Source organism: Mustela lutreola, chromosome 3 (assembly GCF_030435805.1).
Source record: "Mustela lutreola isolate mMusLut2 chromosome 3, mMusLut2.pri, whole genome shotgun sequence".
Lineage (NCBI taxonomy): Eukaryota > Metazoa > Chordata > Mammalia > Carnivora > Mustelidae > Mustela > Mustela lutreola.
Window position 1 is genome coordinate 177,334,952 of NC_081292.1, and position 17,273 is coordinate 177,352,224.

General features: G+C 38.5%; 1 protein-coding gene across 11 annotated transcripts in view; it reads left to right on the forward strand.

Moving 5' to 3' along the window:
- Positions 1-17,273, forward strand: part of DOCK10 (dedicator of cytokinesis 10) — a 263,031-nt gene that overhangs the window by 105,165 nt on the left and 140,593 nt on the right. For 9 of the 11 annotated variants that reach the window (XM_059167885.1, XM_059167888.1, XM_059167891.1 and 6 more), the window contains exon 2: positions 7,895-8,014. In XM_059167885.1, coding sequence (XP_059023868.1) covers positions 7,895-8,014 — 120 coding nt within the window. The remainder of the gene's footprint in view (positions 1-7,894; positions 8,015-17,273) is intronic. The other 2 variants (XM_059167886.1, XM_059167889.1) reach the window with 1 other exon arrangement.

The following is a 17,273-nucleotide window of genomic DNA, read 5'->3' on the forward strand; positions in this document are numbered from 1 at the left end:
AATTAATCTGTCACACGACCACTGGCTGACAGCTGTGGACATGGATACAGCTGTGTGGGCTCTCTCCAATTTTCTCATTTATTTTAAACACAGATAGTGTGGAAGTTGGTTCCGTTCCAATTGCACTAAGGCCAAAGGGTCCTGGATTGAGTTAAGGTCTCAAGAATCCATGTGTCATTTGTATTTTTATTTCCTCTAAGAAATTCAACCAGTTATCTTGATAATGCTTAAATTAGTTAACAGCTGTGTTGTTTCAGATTTGTTTTAGAGATCTTGAGATTGGAATTCTTTTTAGAGTTTCTCTAAAAACCCTGTGGATCTTCATTGTTAGCTTTTTGCTTGTCTGTATGCCAAGATGTGAAGAGGATGTTTAAATAATTGGAATGTCATGCCTTGATAGAGTCTATTGTATTGGTCTTGAAGTAAATATCAACTTTTATTTGTTTGTTCTCCTGGATCATTAGTCAAAATGAATGGTTTTGTAAACTGAAGAAGGCACTCAGATGTAAATTAATTCTGTCATGAATATTCAAATTAGAATAAATGTACCGATATCTGGAAAGGACAAGGCTGATTGAGGAAGACTGAGAAAGTCTCAACTAGCATAACAGAGGGTATGCATGTTACAGAAAGGATATAAAAGTTCTCAAAGGCAGGGTGGACAATCTTTTTTTATAATAGTGTTCCCTGAAAAGATCAGATTTTTTGAAAAGGAGGACCAAAGGAATAGTACTAGTTCAGATCAACAAACTAGAGTGACCCTTACCCCAGTGGTGAGTAACCAAGGCTTAGCTCCGTAATTATACTTAAAATTTAGAATACAAATATGTGGCCTTCCAAAATGAAGAATTTACTGTTGTAGTGGTTCTCCATTCTTCATCCCATCCAACCACTTTCCCTGATTAGTCCTTAGCGATCCTATTGACTCAGAGTGCCAACAAGCTTGACCTGCATGAATGTAGCTTAGAGCTACAGAAAGAAATTCTGTATCTACAACCTGATTGTACTCTAGGTATTTATATTTGAAAAGCCAATGAGTTTAATACTAAACTCATTTTAATTCAATAATGTTTTAATCCAGAAGTGTAAATAACTGAAAATATTTTCTAGGCTATCTCTCAAGGAAAGTAAAAGGTAGAATTTCAAAGTTACCTTCATGTGTTGATATATGTGATTTAGGTAGATTTCCTTTTTTTTTTTTTTTTAAGATTTTATTTATTTATTTGACAGAGATCACAAGTAGGCAGAGAGGCAGGCAGAGAGAGGGAGAGAGAGGAGGAAGCAGGCTCCCTGCCAAGCAGAGAGCCCGATGCGGAACTCGATCCCAGGACCCTGGGATCATGACCTGAGCTGAAGGCAGAAGCTTTAACCCACTGAGCCACCCAGGCACCCCCCTTGCTTTTGCCTTTGAGGGGTAGAGCAGCCAGACTTCAAGAAAGTCACAGAAGAGACATTGCCCTTTTTTTTTAAAAAAAGTCAGTGTTTTCCTTATGTCACTACTTCTTTTGCTTCCACAGAATCACTAGAAATTAAGGGCTTTTTTTTTTTAAAGGAAATTTATATAATATATATAGAAACATGTACCACAGTTTCTGGTACATGAAGACAAATTTAGTGTAATGAGTTTAACTGGTTGGTTGGTGTGACTTGGTTTTGTTATGTGCTTTTGACTAAAACGTGTGGGGTAATTTTCAGTCCTTTTCAGTAAAGATAGTTCTCTATATTTGTCTGGCATTTAGCGGTTCACTTACTCCCCTCCCTCATACTTCATCTCCGTGATCCTTGTAATAACACTGCTGCAAACAGGAAGTTGCCCTTTGACTCATTTAAATCAAAATCACTCAAGCACAACGTAAATACCTTGTCCCAGGTACATAGCTTGTAGGTAAAACACTGTGACCCTCCAACTAGAGATCCTGACTTCTATTCTTTTGCCACAATGACCAATGCACAGAGATGTTTAAGTAACTTAGCAGATGTCTGAGGTTCCCTACAGAGCTCAAAATACTTTAGTTAATACATTGCTAATTGTTCTTCTCTTTTTTGCTGACATTCGATTCTAGGACCACATACATAATCTGTAATTATTTTCCCCAGTCTTCTTTCCCCAGTGTTTTATATATCTTTTTTAATTACTTGAAGCTGTTCCTGGTTGAAATTCCATGTGAAGTCCCCTCTGTGACTTTTTTACTGTTCCTCTCTGATGGATCTTCCAAGGGTAAACAGTTTTAAAATCAAATAATTCCCCAGTGTTTCCATGGAGGCATGATAGTTTTGAAAGACCTAGTTCATTTTTTAACCACAATCAAAGCAATACATGTTTGTTACAGAAAAATTTGGAAAATTTAAGAAGGCAAAAGAGTAAAATCCTAAATGTCATCTGCCATCCAAATATAAATAACTAATAGCATTTAGATCTATATCTCTAATCTTTCTTTAAATTGTTTAGATATTGTGCAGATTAGGTTTAAATTCCAGTGTACAATATTTATTCCCACTTTTATTTAATAATAATACATAAGCAATTTTGCTTCTTATTACCAACTTCCCAAAAGTTCAGTTGTAATGTCCATGTACTGTTTCTTAGAATGGATATACCATAATTTCCTAATCATTCCTTAGCCTCAGTGATTTATTATTTCCCATTTTTAGCTGGTCTTGTCCTTCAGACCTCACTACCTCTTAGAGACTGAAGTGTTTTGGATTCAGTCTTTCAAATCACAATATATGTGCATCTTGAATCCTTATTTCTCCTTTTGTAGACATGCTTGTCTTCTTGGACATCTTGATCATGGACTGCAGCCTTCTCACATTTTCCCCTCAAAAGCCAAACATATTCAAAACGTCATTACTACCTTTACTAAAGAATTGAAGAGTTACAAGGAGGAAACAAAGGAAGATACTACACAATCATTCATTAGTGTGTTTTAATCCACATCCTATTTCCAATGTCCTTTCCAAAGCCCATTACAACAGCAAGCCTCTGTCTACTACACACAAGTCTGAAAAATATCAATCACTGGTTTTAAATTTTTTTTTATTTAAATTCAGTTTAGTCAATATACAATATATTATTAGTTCTGGGTAGAATTTAGTGGTTCATCAGTTACATGAACACCCAGTCCTCATTATATCAAGCACCCTCCTTAATGCCCAGTTACCCCTTCCTCTCACCAACCTCCACTCCAGCAACTCTCAGTTTGTTCCCTATAGTTGAGAGTCTCTTATGGTTTGCCTCCCTGTCTGTTTTTATCTTATTTTTCCCTCCCTTCCCCTATGATCCTCTGTTTTGTTTCTTAAATTCTGCATATGAATGAAATCATATGGTATTTGTCTTTCTCTGACTTATTCTGATTAGCATAATACCCTCTAGTTCCATAAATGTCATTGCAAATAGCAAGATTTTATTCTTTTTGATGAGTGAGTAATATTCCATTGTATATATACACCACATCTTTATCCATTCATCTATCTGTGGACATCTGGGCCCTTTCCATAGTTTGGCTGTTGTGGATATTGCTGCTGTGAACATTGGGGTGCATGTGCCCCTTTAGATCACTATGGTTGTATCCTTTGGATAAAAACCTAATAGTGAAATTGCTGAGTCATTGGGTAATTCTATTTTTAACTTTTTGAGGAACCATTGTTTCTGAGCAACAGCTCTAGTGTCTTCACTTTGGGGATATGACCTCCACCATCCTGCCTGCCTTCCTTATCCCTCTTGGATTAAGGTCAATATTTTTTCTCCATCTTGTTCCAAAGATAATATTGCAAAGACATACACTTACACGTCTTGGCTTGTATGTGTAGTTATTTCTTTAAAATACGGTCTCAAAAAAGGAATTCCTGGGTCCAAAGATATAAACTTTTTTACTCAAATATTTATTGAATGCCTCCTCTTTGCTCTTTATACACATTAAATTTGCAATTTAAGTGCTTTAAATTCATGACTAAGGGAAATTTAAACTCACAGACTTTACTTAACGCTTACGGAATTAGTACTATGGGTTTGGTGCTAGTCTAAAAGTGTAACCTATATTACCTCATTTAATACTATAACATAGCTCCTACTAAGATGTCCATTTTACAGATTAGAAACTAAGGCACAGAGATTCTAATTAACATGTCCAACATCCCATTGCCCATAAGCAGCAATTCCAGAGCTAAAACACCAAGGGTTCTGGTTCCAGAGTAAAAGTTACACTCTATTCATCTCAGCATAAAACACTTATAATCACACTCCACTTTTTACTTTGGACTCCCCTAAAATAAGGCTGGATGGTCTAGTTTATTTCTTAGTTAAATTGTACTTCTATTCTAGGTTGATAATTTAGTTATTTTACTTGTCATTGTTAGACACTTTCAAATGCTGAGATCTTCAGTCGTCATTTCTTCACCCATTTGATTTTGAATTATAATTATGAAATTAATTCAGATCCTTGCAACAGTATACTATGTCCTTGAAATTTGCGTCTTTAGCTAAGGCACAATCTGCTCCTTCAAACCAAATTAAACGACTCTTGACAGCCTGGGTTATTACTACAATGGCAGGTTTATCAACTCTAGGAGTAAGATATTGTGCTGACATTCCATGAGAAGTTGTAGAATAAGTAGAAGGAAGGAAAGCCTTTGTTTTTGTGACAGGAGCCCATTATTCTGCTGAGAAGTTGAATTGGAGGAGAGCTGAGGATTTGAGAAAGTAGATCAAACAAATCCCTCAATATTTATGAGAAGAACAGGGTCCCTTACCACTGCAGTGCAACACAGTTCCGCTGCATGATAACAGGTATTGGTGGGTGCCTTTTCCCATGCCTGGAGAGATTTTAGAACAGCTAATGAAATTCATTAGTCATCTGAGAGAGAGCAAGAGTAAAAAGAACTATAAAAATCCAATCCAATTCAGGGTAATCTTGGCACATGCCTTAGCCCAGTTGGTGTATTTCCAAAAGAAAGAGGCACATTAAATTCAGGAGGGACAATCCAACTGTTCTAAAGCTATAAATCAATGCTACTTAGCTCTCATTTTTGCTCAACATCTCTGCAAGGAGCCATAGTGAGAAATTAACTGATTCCACCATGCTCATATACATGTGTCTCTTTGACCGAAACACTGAGCAGACAGCTCTCTTGCTCCAGAGAGAACTACTCGTCACATGACCTGAACCCTCACCATCACAGATGCATAAAGCCTTCGTGCCAAGCATAGCCAAATCCCAGGCCCTAGGTGCTACGGGGTATATCATTGTTATTTTCATTTTTAAACCTCATATCCACAAAATTATGAAACACTGGATGTTTTGCATGCTGCACCTTGACTAACACATTTCCTGGAAAGATAGAACTTTACTAATCTGTCCCTCAGAAGTCAAAAAATTAATGCATTATTTGAAGCAGCTCTGCTAGGTTTTGCAGCCCTATGACAAAATAACCTAAGCGCAACATTTAAACAGGAAAAGCTTAATAAATGTTATTCGCTGATTGGCTGATATGTCCTAGCCTTAAATGATGTAATAAAAATATACCTTCTAGCAGAAGTTTTTAGGCTATGCCTTTTATTAGGTGCATCAAGGAAGGTGGGGATGTAATATCTCTACGGTTTTATTAACACCCTGTGACTTGCAAGCTCTGATTTTCCCATTGTACTAATTGAGTTGGGGCTAATTCTAGGTAGAGTGTGGGCCACCTGAAACATCTTCTCTGAAGGTCTTCTTGACTCCAGCTTGATATTAATGGTCACATTGCAACTAAGGGAGATAAAATTAAAAGGAGAGTGAGAACAGGATGGTAAAAGGCCCCTGAAAACATATTCTGTCATTTGCTTTTAAACCCATAAGTTGCAACACATACTAATAAGAAGTGACACTCTCACAGTCCTGTTCATGTCGAAATGAGGACAGCGAGAAGAAAGTCTTGGTAGTTACATTACGGGCTATTGGTATGTGAGCACTGAAGGCCAACAACATCTGCAAACTGGAGAACCAGTGAGGGAAAGGGACATAACCAACGAAATCTATGGTTCATTTGCTACGTTTCATGCACAAACACAATTTTAAAAGAAGAAGGGAAAAAATAGAGGTTCCCAAACAAGCTACATATTTCAGACTTGAAGGTCTGAGGGAGCAGTATGTGACATTACAGGGTAAGAGATCTTAGAGGCAGAGCATTGAGGTCCGTAGCTGAGCTCCACTGAATCACCACTACTTGAAGACATTCAAAGCCAACTAAAAATAAACTAAAATAAAGCCAAATCTAACATCTGGAGCCTGCATTTGCCTCATGAGCCATGAGTCTGTGGTCCTTGAGATCAACCTTGGCCTGGGAAAACAGGGAATCAGAACTTAAAACAAATCTACATAGAAGAATCAAGTCAAAAGGCAGGGGTTCTAGGACTTTTTTTTAATTACCTTATTCATGCCATAGTGTCTCTGTGTCTTATGCTACGAAACAGTGAACATTTCACACAGCTCTTTCCCTAAAGAGGTTGTGTGGGACAAATAAACATCTTTCCTCCAAAAATTACATGGAGTCCTGTGTTTTTTGTTTGCTAAGTCTGGCAGTCTTAACTCGACGGGCCACTCCAGAGAGAATATTCACCATACATCATCTTTAGTTTACTTAAGCATTGTAAAATGGGTTTGTTCTGTTTTGTTTTAATGCTGAAAGTACATGGAAGTTCTTTTTAGTGGTCCACGATGTCACATCTTGTTTTTGATTTTGTTTATATTTAGAAAAAACGTCGACTGCTACTTAGAGGAGCCAGTCAGCAATTATTAAAATGTTCGTGGAAGTTTTTAGGGCCTCACCAGCAGAGATCTTCCAAAGAAGGTCTTAGAAATCAAAACTAAACCTCTGTGCTCTGCAGACTAGGGAGGGGTGAGGACAACAGGAAACTGTTGATGGCATTGGCGTGCTAAAGAAAAAAAAAAGTTTTTTTCCATTTATGAGATTCCTCCTTAGCCTCCAAAGTTCATGGTGATCACTCCAGCTCCTTACAGCCCCCAAATAATCTCAAAGACCATCCCTTGTCACTTAAGTTGTACAAATATTTCATCAAATGGCAAGGGAATTCAAGACTGTGTCCTTGATTTTCTGTTTTGCAATGTTTTATTCTGTATTTGGGGACCCATTTTTCTCACGTTTGGCATAAACACATCAGCCTTGTAATGCTACCATCACACCTTTTTCCCCTCTGGCATTTGTCATTTGGTGCTATAGGCCATTTCTTTGAGGGAAGTGCCTCTCATCTTGGCTTCCAGATTTTAAGGCGATGTGATCATCTGGCTAATTTTTCAGACTCTTCTCCATTTCTACCACAATGCATCCATAATAGTTGCATTGTTCAACCCTGCTAGAGAATTACCCAGCTTCTCTCTGTTGTGGCAAAGAAACAGAGAGCCAAGCAATTAATCCTGACACAGGATCCATGCTTCAGGACAACGAAGACTGCCTGTGATACTTTGCTTGCTAATAGGGAGCCAACATTTTAAAATAGATCCAAGTAAATCTCACAAGGAAGGATCTAATTCAGCAAAACTGTTGATGATCGTAATACTACAGCAAGAAAGCAGAGGACTTTTCTTCAAACTGACAAAGATAAAGTTCACATAATTCAGCGGGTATGTTTGGCTGAATAGCATGAGCTTTGGGAGCTCAGTGAGAACAGCTTGAATTACTGAGCAAGAAGTCAAGTATTTCAGGATCTTTTCATATTATTTCAGATCTGGAAATAATAGTTATGTGGCTTTGCCCTAAATGCCTGGAATCTCTGTGACTCTACTGGAAGGACTGCATCATGTCAAAGCCTTGGTAGCTAAGAAGCGAAATTCAACCACACGTTGAGAAGAAGCAAAATTATATGTGTCAGTGGTTAATGTCATATTTTCTTTTTCCACAGCAGGAAAAGCCCAGGCTCCTTGAGCCTTTGGATTATGAAACTGTCATTGAAGAACTTGAAAAGACCTATCAGAATGATCCCCTTCAAGATCTTCTGTTCTTCCCCAGTGATGACTTTTCAGTAAGTGTTATTTTTCCAACCATCTAAGTTTGGGATGGCCCCAGAGATGATAAAAGATCCTCTCCAGTCGGGTCACTGTCTTCCCTTATAGATTCAGGTTGGGCAGTACTCTTTCCTGGGGCTACCCTACATCATAGTCACTGTAGTGGGAAGCCACATCCGCCAATAGAGAATGCCCGAGGTCTTGGCATAGCTGAAAGTTCCACAGTGGCCTTTGGGGTGGGAGATGCACAGAGTACTGCTCATTCCAGATGGTACCCGTGTCCATACCAAAGTCTGGGTACCTAGCCTCCCAGAGCATTTTTTCTCTCACCCATTTCTAACTGAAAGCTTCTGAGCGAGTTAAACCAGCCAAAGGCAGAGGGAGGAATCTCTTGGCACAGAACATGCAATTCTTAAAAATCACCCTTAATCTTGGCTGTCCTTTGGTAAGGAACTGGTAAGGCTTGCGGGCAAAGAAAGAGAGGCCAACACATCTTCATGGAAAGATTTGTGATCTGAAGACGGTGCTCTCTGGCATGTGGAATGTCCTGAAGATCATAGAGAGAATGAATAAAAGGGCAGTTCATTGTGGAATTGGAAACAAACACAGTAAACTTATGGCTGATGAGCACTCACATGTCTCCAGCATTCCATTTGTGGTCATCTCAAACATTTTTACATTGTTAAAAAATATCTGTGTAAATGGAGATCTCAATGAGCAGATGGTGACCTTTCATGTCTTTTCCTAAAAGAATGGTGTTCAGATATCACAAATAAATATCTTAAAGCCAATGAAAAGGTAGCTCCAGGGTAACCCTGGGAAGTAACCACTGTCCATGGGAACCTCTGCTGAATTTCTGGGGCCTCATGCTCATGCTTCTTCAAACAGCCTCACACTCCCATTCTTTCCTCTTACTTTTGGGGCAGATCTGGCTTTTGGTTTCTAAGGTGAATTATTTTCACCTTCTTCCATGGATTATTAAAAAAGAAAGTAGATGGAAGTTCACCATGTTCTGTTCCAAGTATAGAGAATGATGGAAGAAAGGAGATAGATTTATAGGAAGGAAAAAAAGGAACTATCCCAATTTGTTTTTCAGATTTTTACACGGGTCCTACTTTACTGGTTGACACACATTAAGAGAGGCGGATCTCATGCAGAAATGTCATTTCTGTGGTTTAGACCACCAGGGCTTGAACTGCAAGCACAAAGTTGAGCCACATTTTATTATTATTATTATTTTTTTATTTCCACACCCTCACTTTCTTTCATACTGAAGATAAAACTTTATGAACAGACTCTTTCTGTCAGACAATACAAAAATCCTTGAAACTTGGAGACATTTTCTTCTAGCTCTGTCATCCAGATATATGACAAAAGCTACTCCAAATTCCCCTAGTTTCAGAAGAAAGTGGATGGGATGTAACAATTGCACTGAATTTAAATTCATATTCTGGCATTTTTTTCACAATCATTTAAGTTAAAAATTGTCTGATTACTCTAGGACCTTTGTCTTCCTTAATCGTATGAACAGAGCATATAATAGCATACATACTTCTTTGTTTTCCAGAAGTGAATATTCCAGTAAATACACTGAATTCTTTCCTTTTCTGGTCCTTTGCTCAACACCCTCTGTGGTCACCCCCCTTGCCTTCAAAATGAAGGGAAATCATGTTTTTGAGCAATGGTAAGGATTACCTGGGATGTGTGTGGACAGACTCTGCTCACCCAGTGGGAAGTGGTAATAGAATGATCACCCCCATCCCTGGGGCATCACAGAATGGAAGGAGGGGAGAAGCTCCAAACTTCCCACCCTCCCTCCAAAAGCCCCAAGCCTGGTTATGCCCTACAGGTGAGATAATCCAGTTCACTTCCATGTTTGCATGTTACCAAGCACCCTTACTTTAGGCAGACCTGATTCATTACTGGCTTTATTTAATCAATATTTATTTTGTACCTACGAAGCACTGAATATAGAACTGCACTTCTCAGATAAGTGAGGCAGGCAAGAAAAGAAAAAGCCTTGTATTTAAGGAGTGTGTGCCCTAATATGGATGAAAATAACAGTTGATTAAGAATCCTGGCTTCTTATGGTTGAGACATACCAAGAAACAGGGGCTTCAACTGTTATTTAATATATCTTACAGGAAATTATTTTCTACCAAGACAGGATTCGGGCAGTGTTTCTCCCTACTCACCCCGCTGACCCAAACCACCACATCCTTTTTTGTCTAGATCCCCAAAAGTAGCTTTTAACCAGTCTTCCTGCCCTCTTCCTTTGTCCTCATTTAAAGGAAGTTTTAGAAATACAAATCGGGCAATGAATGCCACAGCTCTAGTTAAAAATTTCCAATCGTTTCCCATTGCGTTCAGTGTCAAACCAACATGTCGCCATTGTCCCCAGCACCTGGTTCTGCATGACCTCAGAGCCTTTATCTCCCCGCCCTGTTTCCCTTGGTCACTGCATGGATACCTAGCATTCTCTATGGTTCCCTGAACTGGCAAAGCTCATCCCCTGTGTCAGGGCCAGTCTGCTCTCTTGCACGACGGATTCCTGTTTTTCATTCATAATTCAATTCAAATGCTACCTGTCCAAGGAAGCATCCATGACTCCAACCATGTAGTGTCCCTTTATGACACCACATTTTTCTTTTCTTTCTAGTCCTGCCAAACCTAGAAGGACCTCAGTTTGCTTTTTCTCTCTTCTATCACTCGTTCCTTACCATGAGGATGTACCCTCGAGCAGGATGGAGATGTGTTCTGTTTTGATCACTGGGAGATCCCCCTCCCCCAGCAGCTAGAGTGGCACTTGGCACAAAGCAGGTGGAAAATTAACATTTATTTCATGAATTATCTTTCAAAAACATGTGGATTGTTATTTTAGAATATACCTTTAATTCTTTGAGTACTATTAGGAACCAAAAATTCCAAAGTGGAATTTCAGTATAAAGAGAGTGAAGTAATTGGTTTTGGTTGATGAGGAGGAAAGTGATCATTAATGTGATACTTTCCTCTTCGACACAACCCAACATATCACCTTAGGAAAACAGCCCTAAGATCAGCTGATCGCTAAGATCAGCTCCAGAAGCTCATTCAGCTGGTACAGTGCCTGCCACATAGCCACTATCAACAGAGGCTGATTTCCTTTCTGCACCCCATAATGTACCTGCTTTCTGTTACTGGGCGTGGGAGAAATCAGTTTTTATCTGTATTTTAAGTACCCAACACAATGACAGGGTCGTGAGCTTTCGTGAAGATTATGGAACATTGACTTAAAAATCGTCTTCTTCCTGGTAAAGAAACTGAAGTAAAAGTATTTCCCATTGTCTTGGCACATCCAGTGCGTGGGTCCTGGGAGCAGGCATTGTGATCTCTGGGACATTTTGCATCATAGTGAATCACTAAGAATAAACGGCCTTAGGTATATTTCTTAGCTCTTTCATTTAAAAAACATGAGCTACTTCATTTATTGTATTTGGGACTCTTGCTTTTCTTATCTTTCTTTCTGAAGCAGTTAGTAATAGAAACTTAGGACCAAAAAAATAAGAAACTCAGTCACCAAATTGTGGCTTCATAAAATAGGCAAGGAGACTAAGAAAGGAAAAACAAGAACTAAAGAACAGTTTCAAGGACACAGTGAATCATAGTGTTGAGTGATTCAGTTTGAGGAGAAACTGATTAAAAAAAAAAAAAAAAAGCAGAACCAAAAATGAGAAAGCCAGGAATGAGTTTCCTATTGAATAACAGACACAGAAAGCCTGATGTGGAATCACCTCCGGACTTAACAAAAGCTTAAATAAGAAAGTTCAGAGGTCTGTAAGCTATCACACCGTGGAGGGCCACTGGATTGCCTGCATTTCAAAACTGCCCATGCCAGGAGAACTGCTCTATTTCAACTCAGCACCATGGCTTACTTTCTGTGAGTTAAGCTGCATGTATCAAGTGCAACAAAATGAACAAGAAACAGGGCTTACACTTGAAAGGTTATGCTTTTGACACCAAGAGGTGCCACTTTCGAAGTCAAAAGTCTGTGTTGTGCATGGGAAATGTCCTGCCTGAAGAGTTACGTGATATTCTCAAATCCCCTCTTCATCTCAGTAGTTCAGAATTAGTGTCTCGGGGTTACCTAGTGTATCCTGCAGTTCTCATTGGCTTATTATTATTACTGAGTGAATCATGAATTCTTGATGTACCAATGGCTTTTTCTTTCCATAGTATGTTTTAAGCTATAAAAAGCAACTGGTGTAAGGGGATTTCTGGACTCAACCACATGGCTCATTTTGTTGCTAGGAAGCAGAAAGACCCCAACATCTTTTAAATTGAAAAGCAGAAAGGTCCTGAGTCATTAGTGGTTTTTGTTTTTTTTTTCCTTCTTCTTGCTTTACTGAGACACAGCTCAACATTTTATAAAACTCTCAACCTCTTTTCAGTTTTTGGCTTCTGAGACTAAAAAGTAGGCTTTAAATGGCTCACAGTGTTGATGAAAGAACAATTGTAATTGCAATTTAAAAGGTAAGTGACAGTCTTTGTCAAACTAGGTTATTTCTAAGTTTTAATATTCCTCTCATTTGTAAGCTAATGAGGTTGAGATTTTCAAAGGCTCTTGTTCAAGGATGTAGTGTATCTGTGAAGACAGAAATCAAACACGAGCACCTTGACTTGTAATTTACGTTTCTGTTTTTGTAACAGAAACGCTACAGAAATGTAACGTTTTACACATAACAGAAACGTTACAGAAACGTTTATGGTTCTGTCTACACAGCATGCTTATGGCCAGCAGCTCCTTAGAGAAATAAGATGCATTATTTGGGGAAATATTAACTCCCTGAATCCCACAATGGGTACCATCAGAAAATTGGTGTGGTAGTGAAGAATTCTAGAGGGATTATTTCAGTTGAGTAAGAATATGTGGCGACTTCTCTGGGCTTGATCAAACTAGGAACATAGACACAAAAAGTGTACATATAGACTGGTACATGAATGTTCATAGAAGCATTATTCATAAATGTTTCCAAAGAGGAAACAGTGCAAATGTCCATCGACTGAAGAATGAATAAATATACTGTGGTCTATCCACACTATGGAATATTACTCAGTCATAAAAAAAAGAATGAAATAACTGATTCATACTACAACATGGGTGAAACTTTGAAACCATTATGCTAAGTGCAGAAGCCAGTTACAGAAGACCACATATGGTAGGAGTCCAACTGAAATGTCCAGAAAAGGCAAATCCACAGAGACAGGAAGTTAGCAGTTGCCAAGTCCTCAGAAGAAAGAAGAACGGGAAGTAACTGCTAGGAAATATAGAGTTTCTTTTGGACATGATGAAAATATTCCAAAGTAAAAAATGATGATGGCTGCACTACCCTGTGGGGGGGGAATATATATATATATATATATATATATATATATATATATATTATATATATATAATCACTGAATTCTACATTTTAAAAGGGTGAACTCTATGGCATGCCAGTTATGTCCTAATAGCACTGTTATTTTTTAAGAAAGGATTTTTTAAACATTAATGTAAGGGTAATATAGATGGTCAGAGATAGGGTGCAAAAAAAATCACAATACATGTCTATATGCAAGTACTTCACTCTTTTAAAGGAATAAACAGGTGTACTAAAGAAACAATAAAGAACATGGTAAAGCATTTAATTTATTGTTACTTTTTATTTCTAATGCATATTTAATGTGTCTTGCTTATATATCAGCAATATGCATATGGTTATATATATATATATATATATAACCAGAAATATATGTATATATATGGGGGGGAGAGAGAGATGTTGAATTAATCACTAGCAGAGATTTTGAATCTAAAATATTCCAGAATGGAGCTGCCGACTTCATGTATGATACAGACAATAAATTTTAGAGTTCAGAGCAGAGAAAATGTATGTTGGATAAATTAGAGAAGATTTTCAGGAGATGGCACTTAATACTAAGCCTCAGGTTAGAAAAGAACAAGAAAAAGCAAGGACTTTTCTGAGAGGAAGAGGAGCATGGATGGGGCTTGTGCAAGAATGAGTCCAGTGTGGAAGAAGGCATGTGAGCAGCCCGATGGAAAGATGCACGTTGGGTTGGCTGTAAGCAGGTTAGCTGGTGGCAGGCCTTGCCCGTCATGGGACCATGTCCACAGGCCTCACATCAAGGAGGTTCGTTCTCTGTGCCTCCTTGGAAAGAGAACTCAGACCATAACCTCTGAGTACTTGCCAAGGGAAGGTATATTAAGTGTATCGTTGGAGCACTGTGTTCTATGAATGCTCACATTTTCCCATATGTAAAATGTATCATCCCTACCTCTTCAGAGGATACAAGACACATTTTGGAGCCTGCAAAATGAATCTCTCTCTCTCTCTCTCACACACACACACACAAAATGAAATGACTTGCTAAGTGGTTTACCAGTCTAAGAGTAAAAAACTTGAACCAGGTCCGCAAATGTCCCTATTTATATTCTTATTACTTGAGAGATAAAGAGAGAGAGCAGAGTGGAGGGGCAGAGGGAGAGAAAGTCTTAAGAAGACTTCGCACTAATAGAATTCTCACGTTGGGCTCCCCGCGGGGTTGATCTCGTGACCCTGGGATCACGACCTGAGCCACAACCAAGAGTCAGACAATTAACCAACAGTGCCACCCAGGTGCCCCCTACTTAACTTATTAAATACTGTGATAAGTTCTAGCTTGACTTGGCTAGATGATGACAACTATCCAGTTATGGGCAACGGCTCACTTTTTGTGCATTTCCCATACAATTTAACTTCAACAAAACAAGAAAGTCTTCCCCTTAAAGCACAATGAATGAGTCAACAATGATGAAAGGTTCAGCATAGGGAATATAATCGACAGTATTGTAATAGTGCGGTATGCCGACAAATGGTAGCTACGCTGAGCACAGCATAACGTATAGAGTTGTGGAGTCACTATGTTGTACCTGAAACTAATGTAAAATTGTGCATCAACTATATTCAAATTTTTTAAAAATAATAAACAAATGAATGAATAAAGAGGAAATTATCTAGAGGGTGAGCACAACGAAGGTATTAAAATGATATTCTCACATACTTAAATAAAACAAAAACCACAACAGTACTCTTCTGAATGTAATAAAAGGTGTTTTTCAAGCAACTTGCAAAGGCTTCTGTTCAAGTACAAGTGTCTGCTCTACCAGAATATAAGGCCATATCAGTGCCTTGAAAAATTTAGGTGAAGATCACTTTTACACACATTTTTAGGTGGAATTGTTTGTGAAATGTCTTAACTATAAGGCTTGTTGAATTCTCCAGTTTCAGACTGATTAGTTACTATAAACACCATCATTTTTGTTCTTTTTAAGCAGCTGGGATCTACAGTACTGTCCGAGGAGGCTTTAGCTACAGGATAAGAAAAGCAGCTTTTTTTTTTTTTTTTTTAAATACTTTGACCAGTGGCCTTTGGCCAATTGAGAAATGGCCGTGATGTGCTTCAAACAAAGTCTTCTGTGGTCACTTCAACCAGCAGAATGGCGGCTGTGTCAAAGCCACGGAGACTACCCGCTAAAGGGTGGAAGGAATCAGAAAGTGTCATGGTGGTAGTTAAAAATGTCTGAGTATCATGGACCTGAAATTACAAACATTAGAGCTGCATGCCTCATTGTATAAATAAAGTGACAGTTTTTATTTCCAAACGCCTAATCTCTGGACAGTAAGCCTCTTATAAAATTCTACGACCAAGAGGAGCTCGGCTGAGTTCCAGTGCTGTTTCGGATCCGTTTCATGCAATTGAGCTCCTCTAATTGTCCACCAGAAGGTCTGTAAAAAAGAACAGGAAGTCTTCTGTGGCCAAGACAATTTGTAGCGGTCTGAAAGCATCTAATTCTCAGAAAAGAAGTTCTTTGCAACCATATTAATACCTTCAACAAATATGACTGCATACTTCTCTTCTTATTTGATCAATTTATCTTTGCTTCAGTGGAGACACATTCAAGAATCGTGAGTGTAAAGGCCACAGTTCTTAAAGCTGAAACCTTATGGAGGCCTTCTTTTTCAGCCAAATTCTCCAGAAGCACAGCAAAATATAACTGAGATAACTAGCATGTCATAGGCGTTGATTATACATGTATGCCTTTTCTTATACCTGTGTATTCTGCACAAATGGGAAATAATGCAAATTGTAAAATAATGGTTTAGATTTATCACACGATTACATGAGGGTGATTCAGACTCAGTTGTCTTATTAAGAACCAATATCATTTCATAACTAGAGGTCATCAGGAATCACCCCTAGCCATTATACCTATGGTTCCTTTTTTAAAAGCCCCAACCTGAATGAATTTCCAATCTCATACATTGCATGAGGGGCTCTATCTTTACTGTATGACGTTCATGAATCAAGTAGCTATGTGATCATTATTATTGGAAACCTGAATCCAGATATCAGAAACTTACCATTAAGGAAACAAAATTTTTCTTAAACCAGCTCAGTCTTCACAAGGTGGTATTATACCATAGTGATCTTAGTGGAGCACCAGATACAGCTACAAAAGAAGTCTGCATTTGAGTCGTGTTACTCTACTCTCAATCAGACATACAGTATTTGAGAGCAACTATTGTTTTTTATTTATTTTTTAATTAACACATAAAGTATTATTTGCCCCAGGGGTACGGGTCTTTGAATCATCAGGCTTGCACATTTCACAGCACTCACCATAGTACATACCCTCCCCAATGTCCAAAACCCAGCCACCTTATCCCTACTCCCCTGCCCCCAAGCAACTCTCAGTTTGTTTCCTGAGATTGAGTCTCTTATGGTTTGTCTCCCTGCCAATCCCATGTTGTTTCATTCTTTCCCTCCCTACCCCCCCCATGACCCCCGGCCTTCCCTCTCAAATTCCTCATATCAGAGAGATCATATGATAATTGCCTTTCTCTGGTTGACTTATTTTGCTTAGCATGATACCCTCTAGTTCCATCCACATCATTGCAAATGGCATGATTTCGTTTCTTTTGATGGCTGCATAGTATCCCATGGTATGTATGTGGGTGTGGGTGTATATATATGTATATATACACATCACATCTTCTTTATCTATTCATCTGTTGATGGATGTCTAGTTCTTTCCATAGTTTGGCTATTGTGGACATTGCTGCTATAAACATTCAGGTGCACATGCTCCTTTGGATCACTACATTTGTATCTTTTGGGTAAATACCCAGTAGTTTCATTGCTGGGTCAGAAGGTAGCTCTATTTTCAACTTTTTGAGGAACCTCCATACTATTTTC